Raw genomic sequence first — 22878 nt, 5'->3', positions numbered from 1 at the left:
TAGCGTAGGGCAATATTTACAGAAATTACTACTACTATAAATGTATATATTTATAGTATCCTAGTAATCAACAGAAAAGTCCAAAAACAACACCAATAATAAACTAAACTAAGGTGAAAAAGGACTATACAATGATTTATGTAGTTCTAAAGAAGGACTAGCCCATAGGAGGACAAACCCAAAACTTTGTCAGAATTGTGTCAAAAGGAGCTTGCGTACCACAGTTTGAGAAACACTGCTTCAATTGTGCTGGTTCAGGTTTAAGTTTCTGACAAATGTGACTTATTTGACCTGTATTTGAAGGTTTTTTAACATAAGTTTCCATTATATGTTATATTTTTGTGGCATAAAATTGAAAAACAGTTTAAGTTTAAAAAAAGAAGAAAAAACAAAATAAATCAAAACATAAAAAGACATAATTTGTTGCCAAACTTCAAATTGACTATACCTTCAAACTGTCCCATCACATTTACTTTTGAAAACAGTGAATGAAGTTACATTCTTGGCAGTTCTGTCTCCCAGGGTTTCACTAAACCTTCTAAAGTGACCCTAAAGTTGAACCTCAATCCTATTCCTGGAGTATTTACGCCAAAATGTAATAACATTAGTATTTGTGGCTAACTTCCTCTCCCACTAAGCACTCCCGTCACTCTAGAGGGAGTCATTTGTGATATTGCTTTTATGGAGCGTTACGAAGCCGCCTGCTCTTCCTGGAACAGTATTGGTATCGTTCTGATCAAATTGTGCCCCACTCTCTGCACTAAGACGCTTCCTATGAATTGCTGTCTAATTGTGTCGTTAGGGCGCACGTGTGTCCATCTCGTCCTGATTGATTGTTGTCATCTCGTAGGATTATCGAGTTAGCAGTGAACGTGATAGCTGCTGCAGTATGAAAGAGGAGAGCGTGTACATGCTTGTGTGGACGTTTGCGCCGCTATTTCTTTAATACAAATTCAAGCGAAGGATTTCAGAAACGTGGTCTGGCTGTGTCTAGAGATCGTTTCACAGTCTAAAATAAATGATTGTTATTCGCGATTATTGACATCAAACAACAATGAATTAACTTTCATGCAAATTGTCCAACAGATTATCATTCCTCTACGTGACACGCTCTTTAAAACTAACTTTCTGAATGATAAATGATAGTTAATAGCACTTTTGAACTGTTTGAATTGAAATTACCTATCTTTGCTTTGCTACAACGGCAAATATTCCTAGTTGTATCTATTAAACAATTATAATGGGCAAAAACAAGTACACCATCATTTTTTAAAATTAATTCTGTCTGTATTTTCTGCTTATTCATCGGTGGCTTGAGCCGATATCGCCGCTCAAACTCCAAGTTGAAGACAACACATATGCAAATAAGGTTTTGCTGTTGCTAAAAATAAGGATATGGAAATGAATTATTAAAATACCAACAACACAAATGCTGTAGACAGTAAACAACATCCAGAAAAAATGTGCATTTATCTGGACAGCAAAAACGAACAAAAAAGAGAGCACGTTTGTCTATTCTGGTCTTAGTGCTTGGTCCGCCTGGAGATTTATGTTATGCTTTTAAATATTCTATACATATTTCAAGTCTTTCTTCAAATAGGGGATACACAATGGCGGAGTGGCTTTCTTTGCTCTCACAAGTTTGTCCTCGAGGGTACTCATTTGTCAAATTGTCCAAATTCAAATTGAAACGTGAGGTCCGTTTCTCTTTGTCTCTTTGTTAGTTATGGTAATAAACTTCTGAATTATACATTTGTAGAACCAGCTTAGGGAAGATCTCAAACCAGTCGATCTCACAAGATGAAATCGTGAGTGGTTTTTCTTGTGTTTACATTTGACTCGGACAAAAAGAAAGAAGAACTTAAATAAAAAAGTCGGACCAAAATTGTGAAAATCTATTCATTATGCAGTAGATCGTGTCAAAAAGGTTGCCTTTTCTCGTTCTCGTGGAGCCACTCTTGTCGCGTTCTTGTGGCAATAGTGTCTCGCTCCATCCTTAAGTGCCCGCCTAAAGCAGAGGCTGGCAGCTCCACATCTGCTGTGACATTAGTCTCTGAGAGTTTTATTGAGCTCTCAAAGCATGACCCAGAGCCGTCAGGAAGATGTACCACTTTCTTGACTTGCCTTATCTCCTCCAGCCTTGTCTTTTTTCGGGCGGCAAGACACAGACTGTTAATGTGGAGGGCTGGACGGTCTTGGTCGGATGGTGTATAAACTGCTAAGACGTAACATCATAACCAAGGGCATCATGGTCTTCTCTAACTTTCTTTAGCCTACTTGTGCTTGGTTTCCAGAGATGGGTAGACTCGCCAATGAGAAGTAAAAGCAAGAACGCCATTTGTCCAAAACAGTATTACTCAAGTAAAAAGTGGTCACTCATGTTGGGGAAACTGCTTCTCAAGTAACTATAAGTGTATCTGTCCAGGCGTAACATCTCATTTGGAAGGACAAAACATGAAATAACACAGAAAAAAGTGGTGCTTTAATCTTAACTTCAATTTAATGCGTTTATCATTTGTAGACTTACTCACAGTGGAAATAGTAACTAAAACACTAATATACACTAATAACTAATGCACTTACCCCGTGCGGAAGCATACAAAAGCTTCGTTGCTACACGTGCGTTTGTTCACTAGCGCGACGGATCGCGTCCCATCTCTCGTCTTCGCAGATTTCCGTCTCTTCTGACCCAGCTCAAACTGTCCTTCTCTGTCTTAATTTTGTCCTGTACACTGAGGGAACCATATTATGATAGATCCATGCGTTTAGACACACACCGGCATATCAACCACGCATGCGCAGCCAGGGAAACATGCTGGTCTCCTGGGGACGAGCCAACGAGGCTGCAGGTGAGCAGTAGGTGCATCCTATGATTGACATGTGAATGAACATCTCTGCTGCCCACGCCACGAGGAAATGAGACTCAGATTTGGCGCCAAAAAATCCTCCATTATTCCTTCAACTAAGTGCACTGTTGGACTTTAAAATATACTACTAAATTAGAAGTAAACGTTTATGTGATAACTACTGAGGTATTCAAAAACGTGTCAAAAAGTGACGCGTGTTGCAACAGGGTCAGTGTCTATAATAAGTCATATTTGCATTGAATTCTTCTTGCCCTCTCCTTTCTTTCATCTTGTCCATGAAGTTATTGCGGCATGTTATTTTAATTATCTCTCACTCGTGTTGCATCCTATTCCATTAAAAGAGCACTTCAGTTGTACCAGGGTGTGGGCCTGGTGGTGCGCTCCTGTCATTGCAGCAGTGACAAGATTTATCCTCGTTCATCTTGTAGCGCTTGGCTGGAAATGACATGTCAACAGACTCGACACATCAAAACATATTTGACAACGTGCTCAGACGGACATTCACATGATATTGAATTGGTAGAGAATGGAATTAAAAGACGTTACTACCCAGAATGGAATATAGCTGAGGAGGATAATAGGATTTACAACTGCATAAAATCATGTTAGAAAAAAACTAAAATAAAGTTTAATGAAAATATATGACTCTTCTTAATCAGATGAATACATCTTTAAAAATAAAACCTGAATGATGTGTTCCTATTCATTTGAGAGTGATTTGTGGGACTTAGTAGATGATTAAACTGTTTTTCTGTCTTGTTTTCATCGAAGGACTGACATGAGTCTTTGTTGGCCAACCGGAATTTGCCCATTGCAGTCATTGTTTTCTGATTTCAATAAAACCATTAGCTTTCCATGTTAGTACTATAAAGCATGCCCTCACCGCTCATAAAGTTCTCCCATGTTCTCAAGGCTATTGGCAGAAACAGTGGAAACAGCTTGTCTTCAGCTCAGTGGAGGTACAATTGATGTCATTTTAATTGTTGATGTAAAACTTCCACCTCAGGAAGCGTTCTCAATGAAGAGAACATAGACTTGAACCACTCGTTATTTAGTTCAGCAGACAAAAGCTTCTCACTATATCAAAGTTACACATCTAGTTTGCTTTGCGTGTCCACAGTTGACTTGTGTTGTTCAGTGCAGCAGATTTATCAGATACAGAATTACTTTCATTCATCCCAAGGAGAAATCATTTCAATATATTACAATATGTTATAATTTAAACATGTATTTTTCTTTCCTTTTTCAGGTTTTGGCTTTAGAGAGGCAGGTTTTTGACTTCCTTGGATACCAGTGGGCTCCCATCCTCGCCAACTTTTTCCATATCATTATAGTCATCCTCGGCCTCTTTGGCACGATCCAGTACCGCCCACGCTACATTGTCGTGGTGAGTATATTTTACAATTTCTTTAACGTTAGATAACTGGAGGCGACAGAGCTAAATATATTAAGATAATTTAGGATCAATATGGCGTTGGGGTTGAATTCAACAGCCTTAGATGTCTGGAGATCGTATCAGAGAGGTTATAAAGTTTAGATTTGAACAGAATTGGAGAATATACAAAGATGATAAGGGCAGAAAGGGAGAAAAATGAGTTAGTAAATATGAGTAAATAGTTTGAAGAGATGGAGATTAGACAGGTTTTCTCTTATTCTCTTATTATTACACATCTTTTCTCACGCTCCAGCCTCTCTTGTGCTCTAGCCGTATGACACCTTTAAATCACTTGATTAGGCCTCATTATACGGATGAGGAACTCAACCGCTTCAGGCTTGAGTTTGAACAGAGAAGGTCAATGTCTGCTACCACACAGTATTGCATTGCATTACATTTAAGGAAGTCTGCATATGTGAACATCACTTTGTTTTACTGAAATGTTCATTTTGCTCAATAATTGTAGTAGTTATTACAGCAATAATAGTGCAGTGATAGTATCAGTTAGTGTTTTTCTACTTAAGAGAAGCTTGGTTCTCTCAAACTACTGGTATATGTCTACTATATTCACATTTGCATTATAATATTCCCCTGTGCAGTTGCAGAGGTTCAGACAATGAAGTTTATGGCAGGAAAATGCAGAATGTGATGTGTAAATAACAGACCTGCAGAAGTGTAGTCAAACCGGCTCAGACGAGGGTTAGCGGTATGAATAATACTGTTGTTTCTTTATGTGAGGAAAGTTCCTGATCCAACATGCTCCAGTGTTGTGGAGAAACCGTTTATCTTTGCCCTCGACACAGTTGACATTTGAACACACACTTAAGAACGATGACTCAAAGGATTTCACAACCGAAACACTTGATGACTGTTCGCTTCTCTTCCTCTCGCCCTCCATGTGTCTGTCTGCACTCCAACTGTACAAACTTCACATTTTAGAGGTCATAAGGTGCTCGGGGGGAATGGAACTTTCTGTCAAAACAACTGTCCAAAGGAAATTGTCTATTACTGTTATTCATGTTTAGTGAGCCATAGAATTATAAAATCGCTGTAAAAATACATGAAGAGGACCCATTTTTCATTAATAAAACACTGAAAATATGCTGCTTACTGTGAAAATGTCGTTAGTTTATCAGTTCTGCAGTTTCAGGCAGGAATTCAATGAACCAGGACCTGTTTCTGTCATGAAGCTGTCTTAGATCAACATGTTGTAGTTTTGTTTAATACGAAATACCTGAAGAAAATAAAAACATCGATATCCTCTTTAAATCATTGAAGTAGATGTGTTATGTGTATCGTCCACACTGCTAACATCTCTCTCTCTGCAGTACACCGTATGGGCTGCTCTATGGGTGGCCTGGAACGTCTTCATCATCTGCTTTTACCTGGACGTAGGAGGACTGTCCAAGGTGAGACGTCAAACATTGTTCTCTAGTGGAAAAACGGTTGCTCTTGTTCGTCATATTGCGCCCTGTATCACCTTTATTTATGTAATTTATGTATTTAGGCCGTGAGCTGGTGAAGAAGTCAATCTAAAGTTAAGATGAGATTTTAAAACACATTATATTTTGTTTGTTTGCCTTTTTTGGAGTTAGTTTGACTATTGGACATGATTGGATGTTACTCTCTCTCTTATATGACAGAAGATGAAACTTGGATAGAAGAACGTTGAGTTTCTTTCACATTCAAATTAGTTGTTGTTATCTTTATTGTTATCTTATTTTATGTATTTATTTGATAAGGACAGTGCATATTAAAGAACACATGTAAATTGCACTGTGTGTGCCAGATTATAGCTAAAATGCTCATTTCTGACATCCATCTGTCATCTCTAGGTAGTTTACATAGAAGACAATTACCGAACATTACAAAATTAATACAATACAGGACAATAAAAGGCTGGTTATAAATGCTCACAGACTTGGTTTTCCTTCATCCACAGTCTGAGGTGATGATAATGAATCTCTTTGACACCGAGCACAGTTTGTTCAAATGTGGTGCGTCTGTGTGGAACCTCACAGTTGATGGAAGTCCTTCAAAGGGGGAGGAGCTTTGAACTTCGAATATAAAGCATACATTCTAAAAATGAACAAAACTGTCAAAACTTAGTAAACTATATTTATCCAAACGATTGCCTGACCAGCCAAGACCTCAGGCTCTGGAAATACTTTACAAAGACGTTTTGGTCTGGAATCATATCCAGCCGCTCCGATTTCCAAAGGGCATGATTGATAGGCGGATCAACCAATCAGAGAAGCTCATGGTCTGTTCGTGTCTAAACAAACGTGGCGGCTTACAAGGAAAAAATAAAATGAATATAACACAGAGGACTGAGAAACGTCACCGATTTCTACAGAGTCTACAAGCAAATAAACTCTGTAAATCTGAGGTAAATTTAAGTTGTGTATTTTGTTCTGAATATACTAAATCTTTTTGAGAGGAGTCGTCTTCCGCATTTGAGAGACACGTGACACAAATTAGCGGCGGAGGTTGGACCAGCCCATGTTTGGAGAGGTGACGCCCTCCTATGGACCGATTCCAGACCTTTCAGCATTTGGACAGAATGTAGGAGGGACTGGCTGGTCAGGCAACTAAAACAATGCAGTGGTGACGTTTTAAAAATAGATTCTATAGTTTGAGTGTTGTGCCAGCAGAGAGTGACCAGAAGGTTAAACAGTATTCTATATCTGAAAGAATCATAGTGTGTAAAAACATGCAAGCAGTACATTTAGTGTGATCCATGTTTTTTGAATGCGTTAAATAATGGCAAAATACTTAGATTTTGAAGGCATAAAATTTATATAATAACATTAGACCTTCCTGAATATGGATAAATGTTACAGACCCAGTCAAAAGCATCTCTGAACATGAAACAGCTCAAGAAAAAAGAATGCTCTTATAGTGGCTCGCTATAACTGTGTGTAATATGTTTTTTAACCCATGTCACAACCTGAATACTCCTGTGAAACAAGTGAAAGTAAACACAATTGTCTTTAGTGTATAATTTATGTCTCGTATGGCTGTAAAACATAAATCATAAATCACAGACTCCATAAATCACTGCAGGATTCTGCTCCTTCAGCACAATCACTTCTCATCCACAAAATCTGCCTTCAAGTTTGTACTGAATTAGATAAAGTTTTAATCAAGTATGCTGCTAGAAGATTAATAAATAAAAGTACAAAAGTAATTTAAAGGCTGAGAGGTCTTAAAAGTGACTTTTTATGTATTTTGTGTGCAATTTCTTTAGTACCGGTACATAAACTTTGCAGTAGTGGCTAGCCAACCATTATTTAAAAAAAAATGTCTTTATATCATTTTATGAAGCCTGAATTTCAGCATTGATAAATTATAAATTATCTGTCACACAATATGAAACATTTAACAGGGAATTTCAGACCTGTGTCTCATTCATCGCTGTTGGTAACTCTTCTGCCCCATTGCCTTCCTGACCACTGAAAAGAATGAATTGGGGTTGGCAGCATTCATCTCACGGTAGCTCATGCGTCCAAATGCATTTCAGAAACACCTTCCGAGCTCTGCTGACTTTGTCATTGTGTGATGGACTCCATCAAGTGTGTGCTGGTCCTCTCTTCTTTTCTATCTGTAAATGTGTGTGTTTCTGGCTGAATAATGAGGCTTGTAGAGGCCAGCTGCTCGGGGCTGCGGTTTGGGCATTAACTGGACAGATGGAAGCGGCCCGGGCTCCCTCACTGCATATGGAGGCCAGGAGGAGAACACACACGCACACACACACGCACACACACACACGCACACACACACACACACACACACACACGCACACACACACACGCACACATGCACACACACACACGCACGCACACATGCACACACACACATGCACGCACACACACGCACGCACACACACACACATGCACACACACACACGCACGCACACACACACACACACACACACATGCACACACACACACACACACACACACATAAGCACTTTTTATCGTTAGCCAAAGTCCTGCTTCTCCCGTCTGGTTTGATTTCACCAACTTTGACATGGTTTTGAGTCCAAGTGTATTTTGCAGGTTGCCGGGGTAATAGGCCACATGCTCTGTCACCTCCTATTGATCTTTACCCCTCCCCCACAGGGCAATAAGGACAGACAGAAGGCAACAGCAAACACAGCTTTGATTTCTAGCTGTCCACATGCGTCCCGGGGTGTTTTCCTGGAGACCGTACAAGCACTGACTGTACGCTGAAAGAAGAGCAATTGGTCATTTCGTTTTTCAAGAGTTTATCCTACTTTTTCTGTTTGCAGTTTATTTGACATTGTTACTGTAATTGGCTAATAACAGTGTTACCCCGTCATGGGGCGTTGCTGTGAAGACTTTTTGTTAGTGCATAATTTGTTTCTTGTTTTTAGCAAAGCCACGCTACATTTCTGATTAGAGGTGGACAGTATATAGACATTTATATAATATTGTGAACTGTTAAAAAATGCTGCTATTGAGCTGATTAAAAATGTAAAAAAGTTGTGTTATACACTTTCAAATAAGGGTATAGGGTGATATTTCTGCCCTTTCATGATTATTTAACAGCCATTTCACATTTTTCTGATAATTAAACCTTGACTAATACATGCAAAAACATGTTTTAACACATTCCTGGATCGACTATACCGTATTTTCCATACTATAAGTCGTACTAACCAGAAAATGCATATTAGAGAAGAAAAAAACATATATAAGTGTGAAAATAACAAATAATAATAAGTATATAAGTATAACAATAAGTATAAGTCGCACCCCGGCCAAAACTATGAAAAAAGGTGCAAATGAAAGTCAGGAAAAGTAATTTTTTGAGATATTCATTGTTTTTGGTTTGAAATGTTGCCATATATTTTGAGGCTAACGTGTGAGTCTGGCCAATCGCAGCCTTTATCGCTCTTGAATTAGAACAGTTTGACCATGGCTTTTCTAACACTGTATTCAAAAGTTGTTCAAAAAGTGACTTCTGTTCAGAGAGAGAATTTGAGCCATATCATCATCTACCCGTGCATACGATACCCCAAAATTGATCGATGCTTCGGTGTGGCTGCCAGTGAGAACAACAATAACCCTCCCAACAGTAGCGTGCCGAAAGTGTTCTGACTATTGATGTGTGCTTGTCAGGACTCGGCCCACAGCTTACACAGGAATGGCTTCCCCAGCTCCCAGCCCCAATCAATGGCATCTGTCACATCATTAGTCTTCTGCGTTCTCCATGACCTCCCGGTGCCCTTGTTTTGGAAATAGTTATGATATGATGAATACACGGACATATTGACACACGTAATTGAAAATAAGCAGGGCACACTTTTCCTCTGGGGTTTTCTGTGACTTTTGTGTATTTGTGTGCGGTGCCCATATTGTTGGAATTATGTACTGCTCTGGCAAACTGGACTTTCTGTTTCCATGCAATGATTGTACCAAGTTACAGTCACGTAGGTGAAACCAATTCCCATTTTGCGAGAGTTAAGAATGTGTAGAAAGATGTTAATGTTTGTTTGAATTATTTCAACTTGACACGCGTTTTTGGTGGTTAGGTTCATAAGCTTTCTTGACATCACTGAGTGTTTTAATAATGCATGTCGTTACACTGGGGAGCAGATGCAAAGGCAGGGTTGGATTGCTATATTGGGAAATTGATTAGGGTGAGTATCTATTCATTTGTGTGTTTGGTCTCATATGACTTTTAGTCTTTCTTTAGTACTGGTTTCTCGCTGATTTAGGCCTGTTTTAGTCTTACTGTAGTCCTGGTCTTACCCCGATTTAGTCCTGTTTTAGTCTTGTTTTAGTCTTTCTCTCTCTAGTTTAATCTTGTTTTAGTCTTGCTTTAGTCCTGGTTTCTCCCTGGTTTAGTCCTGTTTTAGTCTTGTTTTAGTCCTGGTTTCTCCCTGATTTAGTCCTGTTTTAGTCTTGTTTTTGTCCTTCTTTCTCCCTAGTTTAATCTTGTTTTAGTCTTGTTTTAGTCCTGGTTTCTCCCTGATTTAGTCCTGTTTAGTCTTGTTTTAGTCCTGGTTTCTCCCTGATTTAGTCCTGTTTAGTCTTGCTTTAGTCATGGTTTCTCCCTGGTTTAGTCCTGTTTTAGTATTGTTTTAGTCCTTCTTTCTCCTTAGTTTAATCTTGTTTTAGTCTTGCTTTAGTCCTGGTTTCTCCCTGGTTTAGTCCTGTTTTAGTCTTGTTTTAGTCCTGGTTTCTCCCTGATTTAGTCCTGTTTTAGTCTTGTTTTTGTCCTTCTTTCTCCCTAGTTTAATCTTGTTTTAGTCTTGCTTTAGTCCTGGTTTCTCCCTGATTTAGTCCTGTTTAGTCTTGCTTTAGTCCTGGTTTCTCCCTGATTTAGTCCTGTTTAGTTTTGCTTTAGTCCTGGTTTCTCCCTAATTTAGTCCTGTTTTAGTCTTGCTTTAGTCCTGGTTTCTCTCTGATTTAGTCCTGTTTAGTCTTGCTTTAGTCCTGGTTTCTCCCTGATTTAGTCCTGTTTAGTCTTACTTTAGTCGTGGTTTCTCCCTGATTTAGTCCTGTTTAGTCTTGCTTGTCAATTCAAAGGAAATGTGTTAAAATGTGTCTTTAAATGTATTAGTTGAGGTTAAAGTATCTGACAAATTTGTATTGACTCTATAATAATTTTATACTCTTGTTTGAAATTTGAAATAAATGTAAAGGAAAAAAAACAAACATTTACAATTTTATACTTTTTGATGGATTGCCCTCTCTTACAATTTTATACTTTTTGATATATTGCCCTCTCTACTTCATATACCGTATGTGTTTTGCTCATTGTGTAGTCATATGTTTGGTGTCTTTTGCTTCATCTTAATTACTGTTAATTACATAATAACATGTAGTAATATGGAACAATGTGTGTATAACTTTTTGTTGATTTTGTTGGATCTATTTTCTCAGGACAGTGACTTCCTGACGTTCAACATTTCGGCGCATCACTCGTGGTGGAGTGAACATGGTCCGGGCTGCGTGAGGAGAGAGCTGGAGCAGGCTCCAGGGATGCGCACCACACCTGAGGCCCAGTCCTACATCAGCGTCATGGGCTGCTTCGTGGACTACCAGTATATCGAAGTACTACACAGCGGTACACAAATACTTGTAGCGGTAAGTATATCTAAAAGATTCTGACTGATGTAGAAACATGATAGAAACAAACCGGCACCAGCCCTATGATGTCATTTCACCATTAAGTTACATTTCTCCTAAAAACTGAACCTTTTGACCAATTGTGATTTAAAATACATTTTTGTATGAGCTTGATGAGTCTCCGTAATCACATTCATTCATCGGGTTATGAAGTAAAACAAGTTTGAATCTAGATACTCATTTGAGCAAGTATCGATATAGAAAGATCACATTTACAGAACAGATTTGACCTTTCTTTTTAGAATGACACTGATCAGCTCAGACCTCATGGTAACTTAAAGAATATTTCTGTTATTTTGTGTTAAACTTGGCAGTCTGTTGTCTATAAAAGGAGCATTTTAGAATTGTCATTGTGGTACGGAAATCCGTATTGAGTATCAAGTATAAAAAATTACTTTGAGATTTTAGTTTTGCGACAAGACTGTATTAATTCCGTTTTATATACCTGCTTGTTAAGGGCCGAACTTGTCAGCTCTCAGAAGCTAAGCAGGGCAGTTTCTGGTTAGTACTTAGATGGTTAGGTAAGGTGTCTTCATTCATACACTTGGGTTTGCAATGATTAAGAGATGTCAAACATACATGCACACAGTATAAAAACATAGACAAAATGGATTGATAAATCGCTGAGTGAGCTTGTTTAAGAGGACAATAGCTGCTGGGATAAAACTGTCTCCGGTCTTTGCCCCGATGGCAGGTTCTGAAACAGAGCGTTCAGGGGGTGCGGCTCCGGTACTGCATTATACTGGAGCTCAGGCTGGTATATATAGACTCCATAATTCGTTGTGGCCGTCCAATCTCCAATGGGAGACCGCTGGAAAATCAGTTTCCCCAGTGGGGCGCTAGAGGAAATGTCACTAAACCCCCACTATACAAATATTGTAATGTGATGATATGAAATACAAGTGTAAACAAGCCACTGACACAGTCTTAAATTCTACAGCCTCCATTGAACACCGGATTATGAGTGATTGGCAGAAGGTTGTTGGTTTTACCTTGCCTTGAAGCCCTGTCCTTGATACACTGGCACACTGGTGTGTTATTATACGTGTACCCCAGCCTGCCTCTGCTGCTCCCTGAATGAAACATTGATCGGTTGTTTTGTCTGGGAGAGTGGCTCAGACTTGCCAGCTGCTAACAGGTTCCTTCGACACCGATAGGCCCTTATTGTCTTGCTCAGTTTGAAACGCCAAAGTCGACATCCTGCCGACATGAGCGCTCACAAACACTGCTGCTCCTCTGGCTGACCTCCTGCTGAACGAGAGCCAGGCTTGTTCTGATCACTCTATTTGAAAACACTCGGTGGGATTACAGATTTTTTTTTGCTATTTAGTTCTTAACGACTCACAGAATAATTTCAGTAGTGATGCACGGTTTGTCTATTGACCCGGGTGGGTTACCTGCGGGTGTTCATTGCGGGGCGCGTTATAAAATGCTTACTGTCCCCTCTGTCCTTGATTTCTCTGTGTCTGCTTTCCTCCACATCTGGCTCTGCTCCTGAGCTTGCACTTAGCAAGAGAGAGAGAGAGAGAGAGAGAGAGAGAAAGAGAGAGAGAGAGAGAGTGTCACTCATAGAGTGTATATGGTAAAAGCTCACTTTGGGACAAAATGAAACTGCTGCATGGTGTTTATATATAATAACCAGACTATTGTACCTTTTGTGAACCAGTATGCAAGAGCCGAAAGCAGCGCTCTGATTGAATACACTTTGTTGGCTTGGCCCAGTTTCACGTTGCCCTCTGAAATAGCAGTTCTGAAGCCCGAAAACGAGTGCATGTGAATATTAATAATGTTCCAAAGGGTTTGTTAGGAGTTAGATTTAAATACATCATTCCTACTTTCACAGTTTGGGTACATCGGTTTAACGTAAGCAATTGTCCTTTGACCCAAGTAAAAATGCTGTGTGTGCATTTAAAAGATGGCAGATTGGTAAACAAACAGTGTGACTTATAGAGACTGAATAAACTGTGTCATGCCCATCACCCCACAGAGAATGGCAGTAAAATGGTTCATGTCATTTTACAGCCCTATAATTTCTCACTCTGCTAATACACCTCCACTAACAAATGATTTGGCACCTGACTCAGCAATAAGCTTATTATTTATCCTTTTTAAAACACCATTTTTGTTCAAAAGCAGTGGATTAACTTTTAATGGTAAATATTTAATACAAGGATCACGTTTTTCAGGGGCGATTCCTCGATCTTCCACAATTCGTAAGTTTAAACTAATAATTCTGCTCAACCTTGTGAATTGAGATGGTATCTCTTTGACACTATCTTGCCGTGTATATCCAGTTATTTGTTGTCCATTTTTAGTTAACCTGCTAACATGTGGACCCAGGCATAAAACATACAGGCAAATAATGAAAAGAATTATAATCAAGGGGCACACCCCTTTGTCTTTGGGAAAGCGGTTTTCAAGGTCACAGCGAGAGGCTATTAAATATTTATTCCAAGCTCAGAGGACTATGTTTCATTAAGATGAAAAATGTGGATTGGTTGGCCTGTAATGGAGGCATCACTGACATCTGTCGGCTGCTATTCATCACTAACAGGGGAGTCTATGTACGAGAAGGTCTCAGGGCTTTTCTCTGTGGACCAAACAGGTTACATTACAACCAGCTGAGAGGTCATACTGAGCACAAGAACGTCCTTTTTATTCATTTATGACTAAAGGAAACATCAATATGTGGTTTCATTTGTCATTGTTGCTGTCCTCGTGTATAAATCCTAATATACTTTATATATCACACCTTTTTTTAAAACAGAATCAGCTTTAACTGTTTAATGATCATGTTCTGTATAAAAGACTGATCCTAAATGTTACTAAAATTGGGTAAAAAAAATAAGAATAAATAAAAAATCGGATTTACCAAAACTGTGCTTTATTGCAAGTACTACTTAAAATGCGCACATACTATTTAGTGGGTGTGTTGCACCTTATTTATCATTAGAAATGGCATATATGATATGTAAATGAGTTCACTGCATGAACAAACTACTATATGTGCAAATGTGTGTTGCCTCTGCTGTGAGAGCGCTCTGTGGCTTTGGGAGCGCTACTAATCTTATTTTGGTTGTACTAAAATTATGAACAAGATGTTCACTAGCCTCTTAGTTTGGCCAACACTTGTTTAGTTTCTTATTCGAATCCAGGCCAAAGAGTCACAGGTAAAGCGTGTTTTATAACCTCTCCTTCAAAACAACACATTATCATTTTTTATCATTTGTAAATGAGCCGTACACAATCATTTGACATTTTTATTCACGCCACAGTGATGTGAAAACTGCAGTTTACACATCTGTTCTGTTCTCCAAAAAATGTACACCGTATTTTCCGGACTATAAGTCGCAGCAGCCAAAAAATGCATAATAGAGAAGAAAAAACCATATAGAAGCCGCACTGGAGTATAAGTCGCATTTTTGGGGAAATGTATTTGATAAAATCCAAGACCTAGAACAGACATTTCATCTTGAAATGCAGAAACAGATTAGAGAACATGGTGAATAGTTGTACGTGTGCTAACGTAGCACCTTTAGCTACATTAAGATAAGATAAGATAAGATATTCCTTTATTGTCCCACATGGGGAAATTTCATTGGTCCAACGCAGGTAGATACAGAGGTAGATACAGAAGAACAGATCACTTATAGGAAGTCTATATATTACACACAGATAACGAACTGTCGTAAATGTCTGTTATGTTAACGTAACATATGAACAGTTATTCAGATAACTATAGCATAAAGAACATGCTTACAAGTTTACCAAAGCATCAGTATTACCCCAAATCACTGAATTGAATTCTTCTTCCTCTGTGTCACTTCTAAACAACTCCACAAACTCCAGAGGAAGTGCAGATTCTTCTTCTGCGTCGCTTAGAGCCAAGAGCGCTCTCTTGCATTTGCCAGTGTGAAAATAACGAATAATATCACATATCAGTCGCTCTGGAGTATAAGTCGCACCCGGGCCAAAACTATGTAAAAAGGTGCGACTCATAGTATAAAATATGGTATCTGCTTTTCAGACGTCCTAAACATTCATGCAGTTTTGCTCCTCGTAGTCTTGATAAATCAGACAGAACCTGCAAAATGCCATCATTAAAATCTTCTATGCCAATTTTTGCACATTCATTAGCTCTCAGAGATGCACATGCTTTTTGCTCCAGTTGAGCTGTTTTGCACCTGTTCAAACGCTTAATAAATCTAGCCCATAATGTAGTATTCTTCATGCATACTTTGCCGTGTGCTGTACTTTTATTTGAGTACACATTTTCAGTACTCTTTCACTTATATCACTGTATGTACAACTTATGTTATTGTTGTAGCAAAGACAGATGTTGTAGGGTTGTCAGCTACGAGTGATCAAAACTAGATAGACATTTGACCAAGTATCAATAATAAAAAACTAAACTAAAAAACATAAATACAGCAGAATTTGACCTTTGCTCCAGTGACAGTGACAGAACAAAAGTACTGTTATTTTGTGTTGAAAATGATGTCTTTGTGGTATCAAAAAAAGTGATTGAGTATCAAACCTATTCCTTAGTTTCCTGCCACTTTTACTGTTAACTAAAACTACTCTCTGTCAGTGCCTTTTCAAGTCTTTTGAAATGCTGGTGTTTTTGTATTATTGCCTCTTTGCCCTGGAAGTGTGCATCAAGAGGATTGGAGAGGGGATAATGTCGAAAATGCTCTTGTCATTCTCTTGTCCGTTGCACACTTCCTTTTGTTTTTGTCCCTTGTCATACTATCACTGTTAACTTCTGTCTTCCTGCCTCCTTTTCCTGTAACATTGTTTAACTTTCATTTTTACAAAGAAAAAAAAGTTAAACAAACATTTGAGGTTGAAGGTTCGCACTCTGCAAAAATGTTGTTATCCAGATACATATTTTGAAATTAAATTGGTTTTGAATGATTTACAGACTATACATATACTCTACATGGACAAGTTATTGCTTTGCCAGAAAATGAATGGCACGAAACTTAACTATCTTTGTGGAAACAAGCTGTCAAATACTCAATCAAACAAGTCAGATCTGTGAAGAGGTAACTCCCCCTGAAGTAAGAGTGTTGCATCTAATTCAATGCAAGATATAAGTTTAATGCCACACTTGGGATTGTGAACATCACAGGCAATACAATTTCTTTCTTCTTCTTTTTTTTGGCATTGTAAGAACCTGGTATGTAGTTCCTGCTGCTTCTATTTTCATAGAGTGAACTAGGGACTGGGGCCTCACTTTTAGCTCCTGCTCAGGGACAGGGACCTCCCAGTCCACAAACCTTTGGTGATGTAAGTAAATGCACAAGACTTACTTTGTTGGGAAATGTTTTTCATTCATTGTCAGACTTAGACAAACTTTAATGATCCACAAGAGAAATACCTTGGACACAGTTCTTGGATATAGAGTAGCTCCAAAAATAAAATTATTCATTAGTGAGTAGTAATTAAAATTCTGAATAACTTTGGTAGTAATTGAGTTTATTTTCTTAGAACAGGTCTCCAAACTTTTCACACCAAGAACCACCTAAGAAAAAATGTTCCCCTCCAAGTACCACCAGATCTAAACCAGGTCAAAAACAGGAATATTCTAGGTCTAAACTATGGCTTAAACGGACTAACAATGGGACTACAGGCAGTTTTTACAGCTTTAATAGTTCCAAATGAAGACAAACCCAAAAGAGAACAAAAAGTGGAGTAAAAAGTGGTACATGTACCACAGTTGAGAAACACTGGCTTAGGACTTAGTTCTTGTTACTGTTATATAATATATATTTCATATATAATCAGGTGGACGACCCACCAGGAAAGTTACATACTGCACCTTTGATTAAATTATAATGAATACAATTAAATTACTTAAAAATGTTTACGCTCTGGTTTCAATGAGTTACAATACTCACATGTGTGTATTCTATGAACATGTTTATGTAGTGCAGCTCTGCAGTCGGAGTGGGAGGGTCCCTGGTTGATTAAAGGGGCTCCGGTCGAAGGAGAGCCACAGCTTGGACAAAACAGTCATTAGCTCTGAGTGCGAGGGGTCAGACACGTGTGTGTGTGTGTGTGTGTGTGTGTGTGTGTGTGTGTGTGTGCGTGTTTATATGCGTGTGTGTGTGTGTGTGTGTGTGTGTGTGTGTGCTAGTGTGTGTGTTTATGAACCCCACATCCCTTATTTTCTCTGAGGTCAGGGTGGGAGATGAGATCGCTCTATTAGCCTGTGGTGTGATTGCACTTTGATGTATATTAGGCACACATCAATAGGATTTTGGGGTTAGGTTGATATGGATTCAGCTTCCCAAATGAAGCTGAACCATATATATTAGATTTAAGGACTCTAGAGGGATGGAACTCCAATCAACTGTGACCATAACTGAATTGAACCGAGATAAACAATTCATTCATGCAACAAAAAACATGGTTATCACAATTAAGACTTACATACCCTCTATCATCACTAAATATGACTGTATTTGCACAGGCCTGATAGAATACAGATGGTTGTATATATGCCTGTATAAATGCATATCACAAAGATAATTTTGTTAAATGTGAAATATTAGACGTAAATTCAACCAGAGACTGATGTTGTCTTTGATATTTAAATGTATTAATGTGTGTCTGTAAACCAGCAGACATGAGAAGCACCTTCAGGTTCTGTGTCAGGCTGGGCTCAGTCTGTCACTCGCACAGGCACTGCCACTGCCACTGTAACTTCAAAGGCCCTCGCAGTCAGGAGATTTAATTGCTAATCTGTTTTACAGCGAAATGGATTTGGCTGCATGGATTAATTTCATTTTAATATTTGGTCTTGTTAAAAGTTTGTCGGAGCCGGCAGAAAATCTCATATGAGGGTGAAGGAATAACCATGGAAGGAAATGCCATGGCTGCTGTTACTTGAGAATTATATTACTCAGTGCATACCAAAAAGTACTGAACAACATTCAAACCTGGATAAATACCTCATTGGGTTTGGATGATATTGATGATTTTTCATTATCTTGATAACAATATTGAGATGATATTTGAACAAAGCATCAAGAATGTGCTCAAATGTGCCTGTAAATGTTTTCATGAATGAATCAGAACATTAAACACAAAAGGGCAGAAATGTAATTGACTCTTGTTATAGTAGATTACTTCTGTGCAATAAAGTGTGAGTAAGATTCCACAACCTATACTACCGATTTCAGTAAAACGATGATTTAATGATTATTCATGATTATTGATAGGATGACCAAACAACAGTAACATTTTCTCTCTTTCAAATTGTCAAACAGATCACAATTCATCTAGTCTGTGACCAGTTTTATGATATCAAGCTTAATTATGAAGTTATGCAAACCAGATATTAAAGCTTTTTATATTCAGGGGAACTGAAAAACTCCATTTGCCTCTAAAATGGTCCCGATTATTATATTTGTACAATTATATTGAGTTAAATAATCCTGATAAGGGATTAGCCGAATACGAACTGGACCTACAGAGTACTATCACTGCACCACTGTCACTGAGCTACTACAAATTACATGGTACATTTCTTCACATGGAGTAGTATTTCTTGTAGCACATTCGCACATGAAAAATCAGAAGAGAATCTCCTCTCTCCTTGACACGCTCATACGCTGTGATTTGATGAGATAGATGCAAATCAGCAGCTCAGACACTTTCTATCCCCGCAGGGTCCAGTGTAGCTCTGTCCTCGTGAACATACACATATGGAGGGAGAAACAGGAGGGGCTGATGGGTAAATGAACAGGTGGATGGGGGTCTCGACAGTCCCTATCTCATCATGTTTTTGTCATTAAACATGCAGCTGCCAAACACACACAGACTGGACCTAATTCAGTCCTCACTCCAGAAGGCGCCGGGTAATTAACCTGCAAAACATCTGTACGCCTTTTTGCTACGGTGCACACGATCTTAGTATTCTGGGACTATACTTGACTCCGACCCCTAATCAATAGTGTCTTAATGAGTTTGTGGATCGGCTTGTTGTGAATAGGCGTCAATAAGGCCAAGATGGAGGCTATGTTTTTTCTGGAGCCCTTGATGCTAATTGATAAGATTGATACAAGAAATAGGGTGAAGAGAAGTGTCAGTTCATTCTTGGACACAACCATCAAAAACTTTTAATTTACATATGTGGGTGCTCTAAACTAACTCCCACCTGCACAGGTTTTAATGATGAATTTCAATGAAGCCGTTTATAATTCTATTGAACAGGCGATTAACTGTTTTTGGTACAAAGGGTCAACATCGTCTATTGAATGATGAGGTTGTTTTTTAGGGATAACTTCACCATGTCTTAACTACACATTGTTAAATGGAAAAAAGGAGGAGACGAGCACTGGAAAGGCACATTTAGTTTAACCTGACCCTCATTAACTTATGCAAATACAAGAAACCCTTTTCCCTCAATCAGCAGCTGGCCCCCCTCTTCACGTCTTCATTCATACAGTGGGGCCTCTTCTTGCAGAGGAAAAAAAACAAAAACACAGAACCTTTCATATCATTTGTTTCGTTCACTGTTTGAGTTCAAATATGCAGTAATTTGGGCCGTGAAATTATTTCAGGAGGTCCTCAGATGATGTGGGGAATATTGAAAATGTATTCTGTTTGACATCCTACAAAGTTTTCTGGCATGCCCAATCGAAAAAAGCCTACTCTATCACTTTGTGGGGAGCCTATTTTTGGTGTTTTTGGGGGTCACGAACACAAACTGTTGTTATTATGGGGGGACTGAAAAAGTTTGATTTGGTTTAGAGGTGCATAACTTCTCTGATGGAGGATCCGCCACCTGCTTGTCTTTATGGACATGTCACTGCTCAACCAGGAATGATCCACAGTATGGCATTAAACTTGCCAATCTTTGTGGAGCCACTAGGCCAAGTTACAGATCAGCTCTGTGGACAGGCAAGCCAGCATACAGTGTTTTTCAAGTAATAAAAAAAGCTTTTTTTTAAGCAAAGCAATAATGAAATCTCCATGTAGACAAGCAGGTGGCCAGAAGAGTTAGCGTCTTGGATTAGCATACAGATATTACTGTGTTAGATCTGCTCTTGTTTGGGATTCAGTTTGAAACGCACCATTGCTTCCTTATAGTTTGTTATGTTTGGCCATTCTTAAAGATTTTTACATATTATTTTTTTTTCCTGTTTATTAGTATCATATTATATTTGTTCTGGTTTAGTCAAACATTTTAGAATTACCTTAACAAGCACTTGCCTTTTCCTATTAACTAGTAAAACTAATCATTTCTCTGTTATGGCCTGGCTTATGAGCTAAATTATCATGGAATTCATTTCAAATCAATGCTGCAAAGTGACCGGGGAAAGTCAAAGAGCTGTGTAAATGCAGCATTATTTAGAGCAATTAAAACACCGGAAATGAAATGAAATGTCACTTGTTATTGGGGACATGGTCTTATTTCCAGGACAGCGCAGCCCTAGAGCAAAAAAGAGCAGCGCTTTCACTGATTAGCCACGACTATTACAAGAATTATGTCTTCACCAATCACATAGTACAGCACTTACGGACGTGCTACATTTGGCTCTGAACTATGGCGAGACATCACTTTCATACCCTACATTTTTGTGTATCTGGTTGTAGTAGTAGTAGATGAAGCAGACACTGTATTTTAAGATTCAGCGCCTCCACTTGAGCACAGAATTCTCCAATTTCTTCCTCCTTTGCACTTAAAAAAAAGTCCACACACATAATAGTCTGTATCACTTCTGCGGACACATTTACCGTAAGATTACTTCATAACCACATAAACATTCGGTCACACCACTCAACACTTAGCAACCTAGTCATTGTTTGTTTCCATTTCAGAAGCATGTCATTCATCCCCAGAATACCCTGTAATTCCTCTCTTCTTTCTATTTTGAATCTTGCTGCTATGACATGTTTTGCCGTAACATGTTGTAAATCCCAGACCACAACAGCAATCAGGGCCCATTATGTAAATGAACCACACTGCTGCATATTAACTCAGTGGGACACACATGCACACACAACCTAGAGTGCCCCCTGCTGTTAACACCATCTTGTGTCTGACACTGCCTGTATACATATGCTAATTCACTTCCATTTTGGTGCCAGTTTAATGGATGGGGTGAGACCGACAATTAGATAGGAAAATGAGTGAGGAAATGGCAAAGTCTTATCAAGGTTGATCACAGAGGCAGTCATAGTCTTTTGGTCTTACATGTAAAGTTTATTTTACACATAAAGCATTTAACAAGCATTTGGGGCGGCTGTGGCTGAGTGGTTAGACCTTTAATTTGATCCCATTTCGGACCAGTTGTTGTTACCTACTTAGTACCTACCTACCTTTCCCTTGTATGAATGTGCTGTGTCTATCAGAGACAAAGTAGTTTACCATCACCGGGTGTGGAGTGAATGAAGAAAACATCATTCAGTGTCTAAAAATGTGCCATGAATTAGATATCAGACAGGGATTATTTGTAGTAGTTTGGAACTATTTAAAAAATCTTGTTACATTGTGACGTTTAAAGGAGACATGTGATGCCAAATCAACTTAAATTAGTTTTTAACCTTGGTACAAATGTGTTCCCTCGTCGTTATCTTACTGTAGTGACCTGTAACTGAGACTCTACAGTGCTCAAAAATATCTGTTTTTCACCCACCTCCTATCCCCGCCCACATCCCTGTACTTAGTTGCATTTATTTGAAAAATTCAGACAGAGTGAAACATGTTGGGTTCTAAAACGTCACATAGACACTTTTCGAAAATGGAAACATGTAAAAGACAATCCGCTGCTTGTTGCGGTGAAATGTCTCTATGAAGAGGCGGAAGTCAATGTTTTTGTGATTAAGTTGTCAGAGTCCTTTAAGATTTTATTTAGTTTTCTATATAATCGCAAAGTCAGTCAAACATTAAGATCAAAGATGAATTCAAAAGTCTCTAAACAGCCTTTGGACCTATTGTAATTATACCTAAACTGGGCTTATACTGCGAGGATAAATGAGTGGTGTGGAAATAGCAGTCACACCACACTCACTACTTCCTCTATGGAGCCGTGTATCTGTCCTGTTGGCATGCAGACAGATCTGGCAGAGCAGGGATGAGGCCGATTGGTTTAATTGACTTGGCCCAGTGCCAGATGATGGGTGCATGGTTGAGTGTGGAGAGCGACTATCCCAGGATCACAGGCTCTTCACTATGAGCTGCGCACACGAGCCCAAACCCTTTGTCTGCTGCTTTGTACAGTGGTGCACATGGAGAGACTTCAGCTACCACAACGCTTTGATTCTGAAAAAGAGGTGCTGACGTTCATTTATACTTTTAGGGGATTGAGAATCTTTTATTAAAATCTGTCAGCACTATTAATCAGAGTAGAACACGTAGGTGATTTTAAAGCATGTGCTAAAACGTCATAATTAATTA

At 38.8% G+C, this 22878-nt stretch overlaps 1 protein-coding gene across 2 annotated transcripts in view; it reads left to right on the top strand.

The window, feature by feature from the left end:
- Nucleotides 1-22878, top strand: part of nkain4 (sodium/potassium transporting ATPase interacting 4) — a 42423-nt gene that overhangs the window by 11576 nt on the left and 7969 nt on the right. For both annotated transcript variants that reach the window (XM_072449759.1, XM_072449758.1), the window contains exons 2-4: nt 4117-4254; nt 5631-5711; nt 11220-11423. In XM_072449759.1, coding sequence (XP_072305860.1) covers nt 4117-4254; nt 5631-5711; nt 11220-11423 — 423 coding nt within the window. The remainder of the gene's footprint in view (nt 1-4116; nt 4255-5630; nt 5712-11219; nt 11424-22878) is intronic.

Source organism: Eucyclogobius newberryi, unplaced genomic scaffold (assembly GCF_026437365.1).
Source record: "Eucyclogobius newberryi isolate DKJ021-1_F unplaced genomic scaffold, fEucNew1.0.hap1 SCAF_17, whole genome shotgun sequence".
Taxonomy (NCBI): domain Eukaryota; kingdom Metazoa; phylum Chordata; class Actinopteri; order Gobiiformes; family Gobiidae; genus Eucyclogobius; species Eucyclogobius newberryi.
Note: the sequence above shows the minus strand (reverse complement) of the source record. Positions and strands in the feature narration are given on the sequence as shown.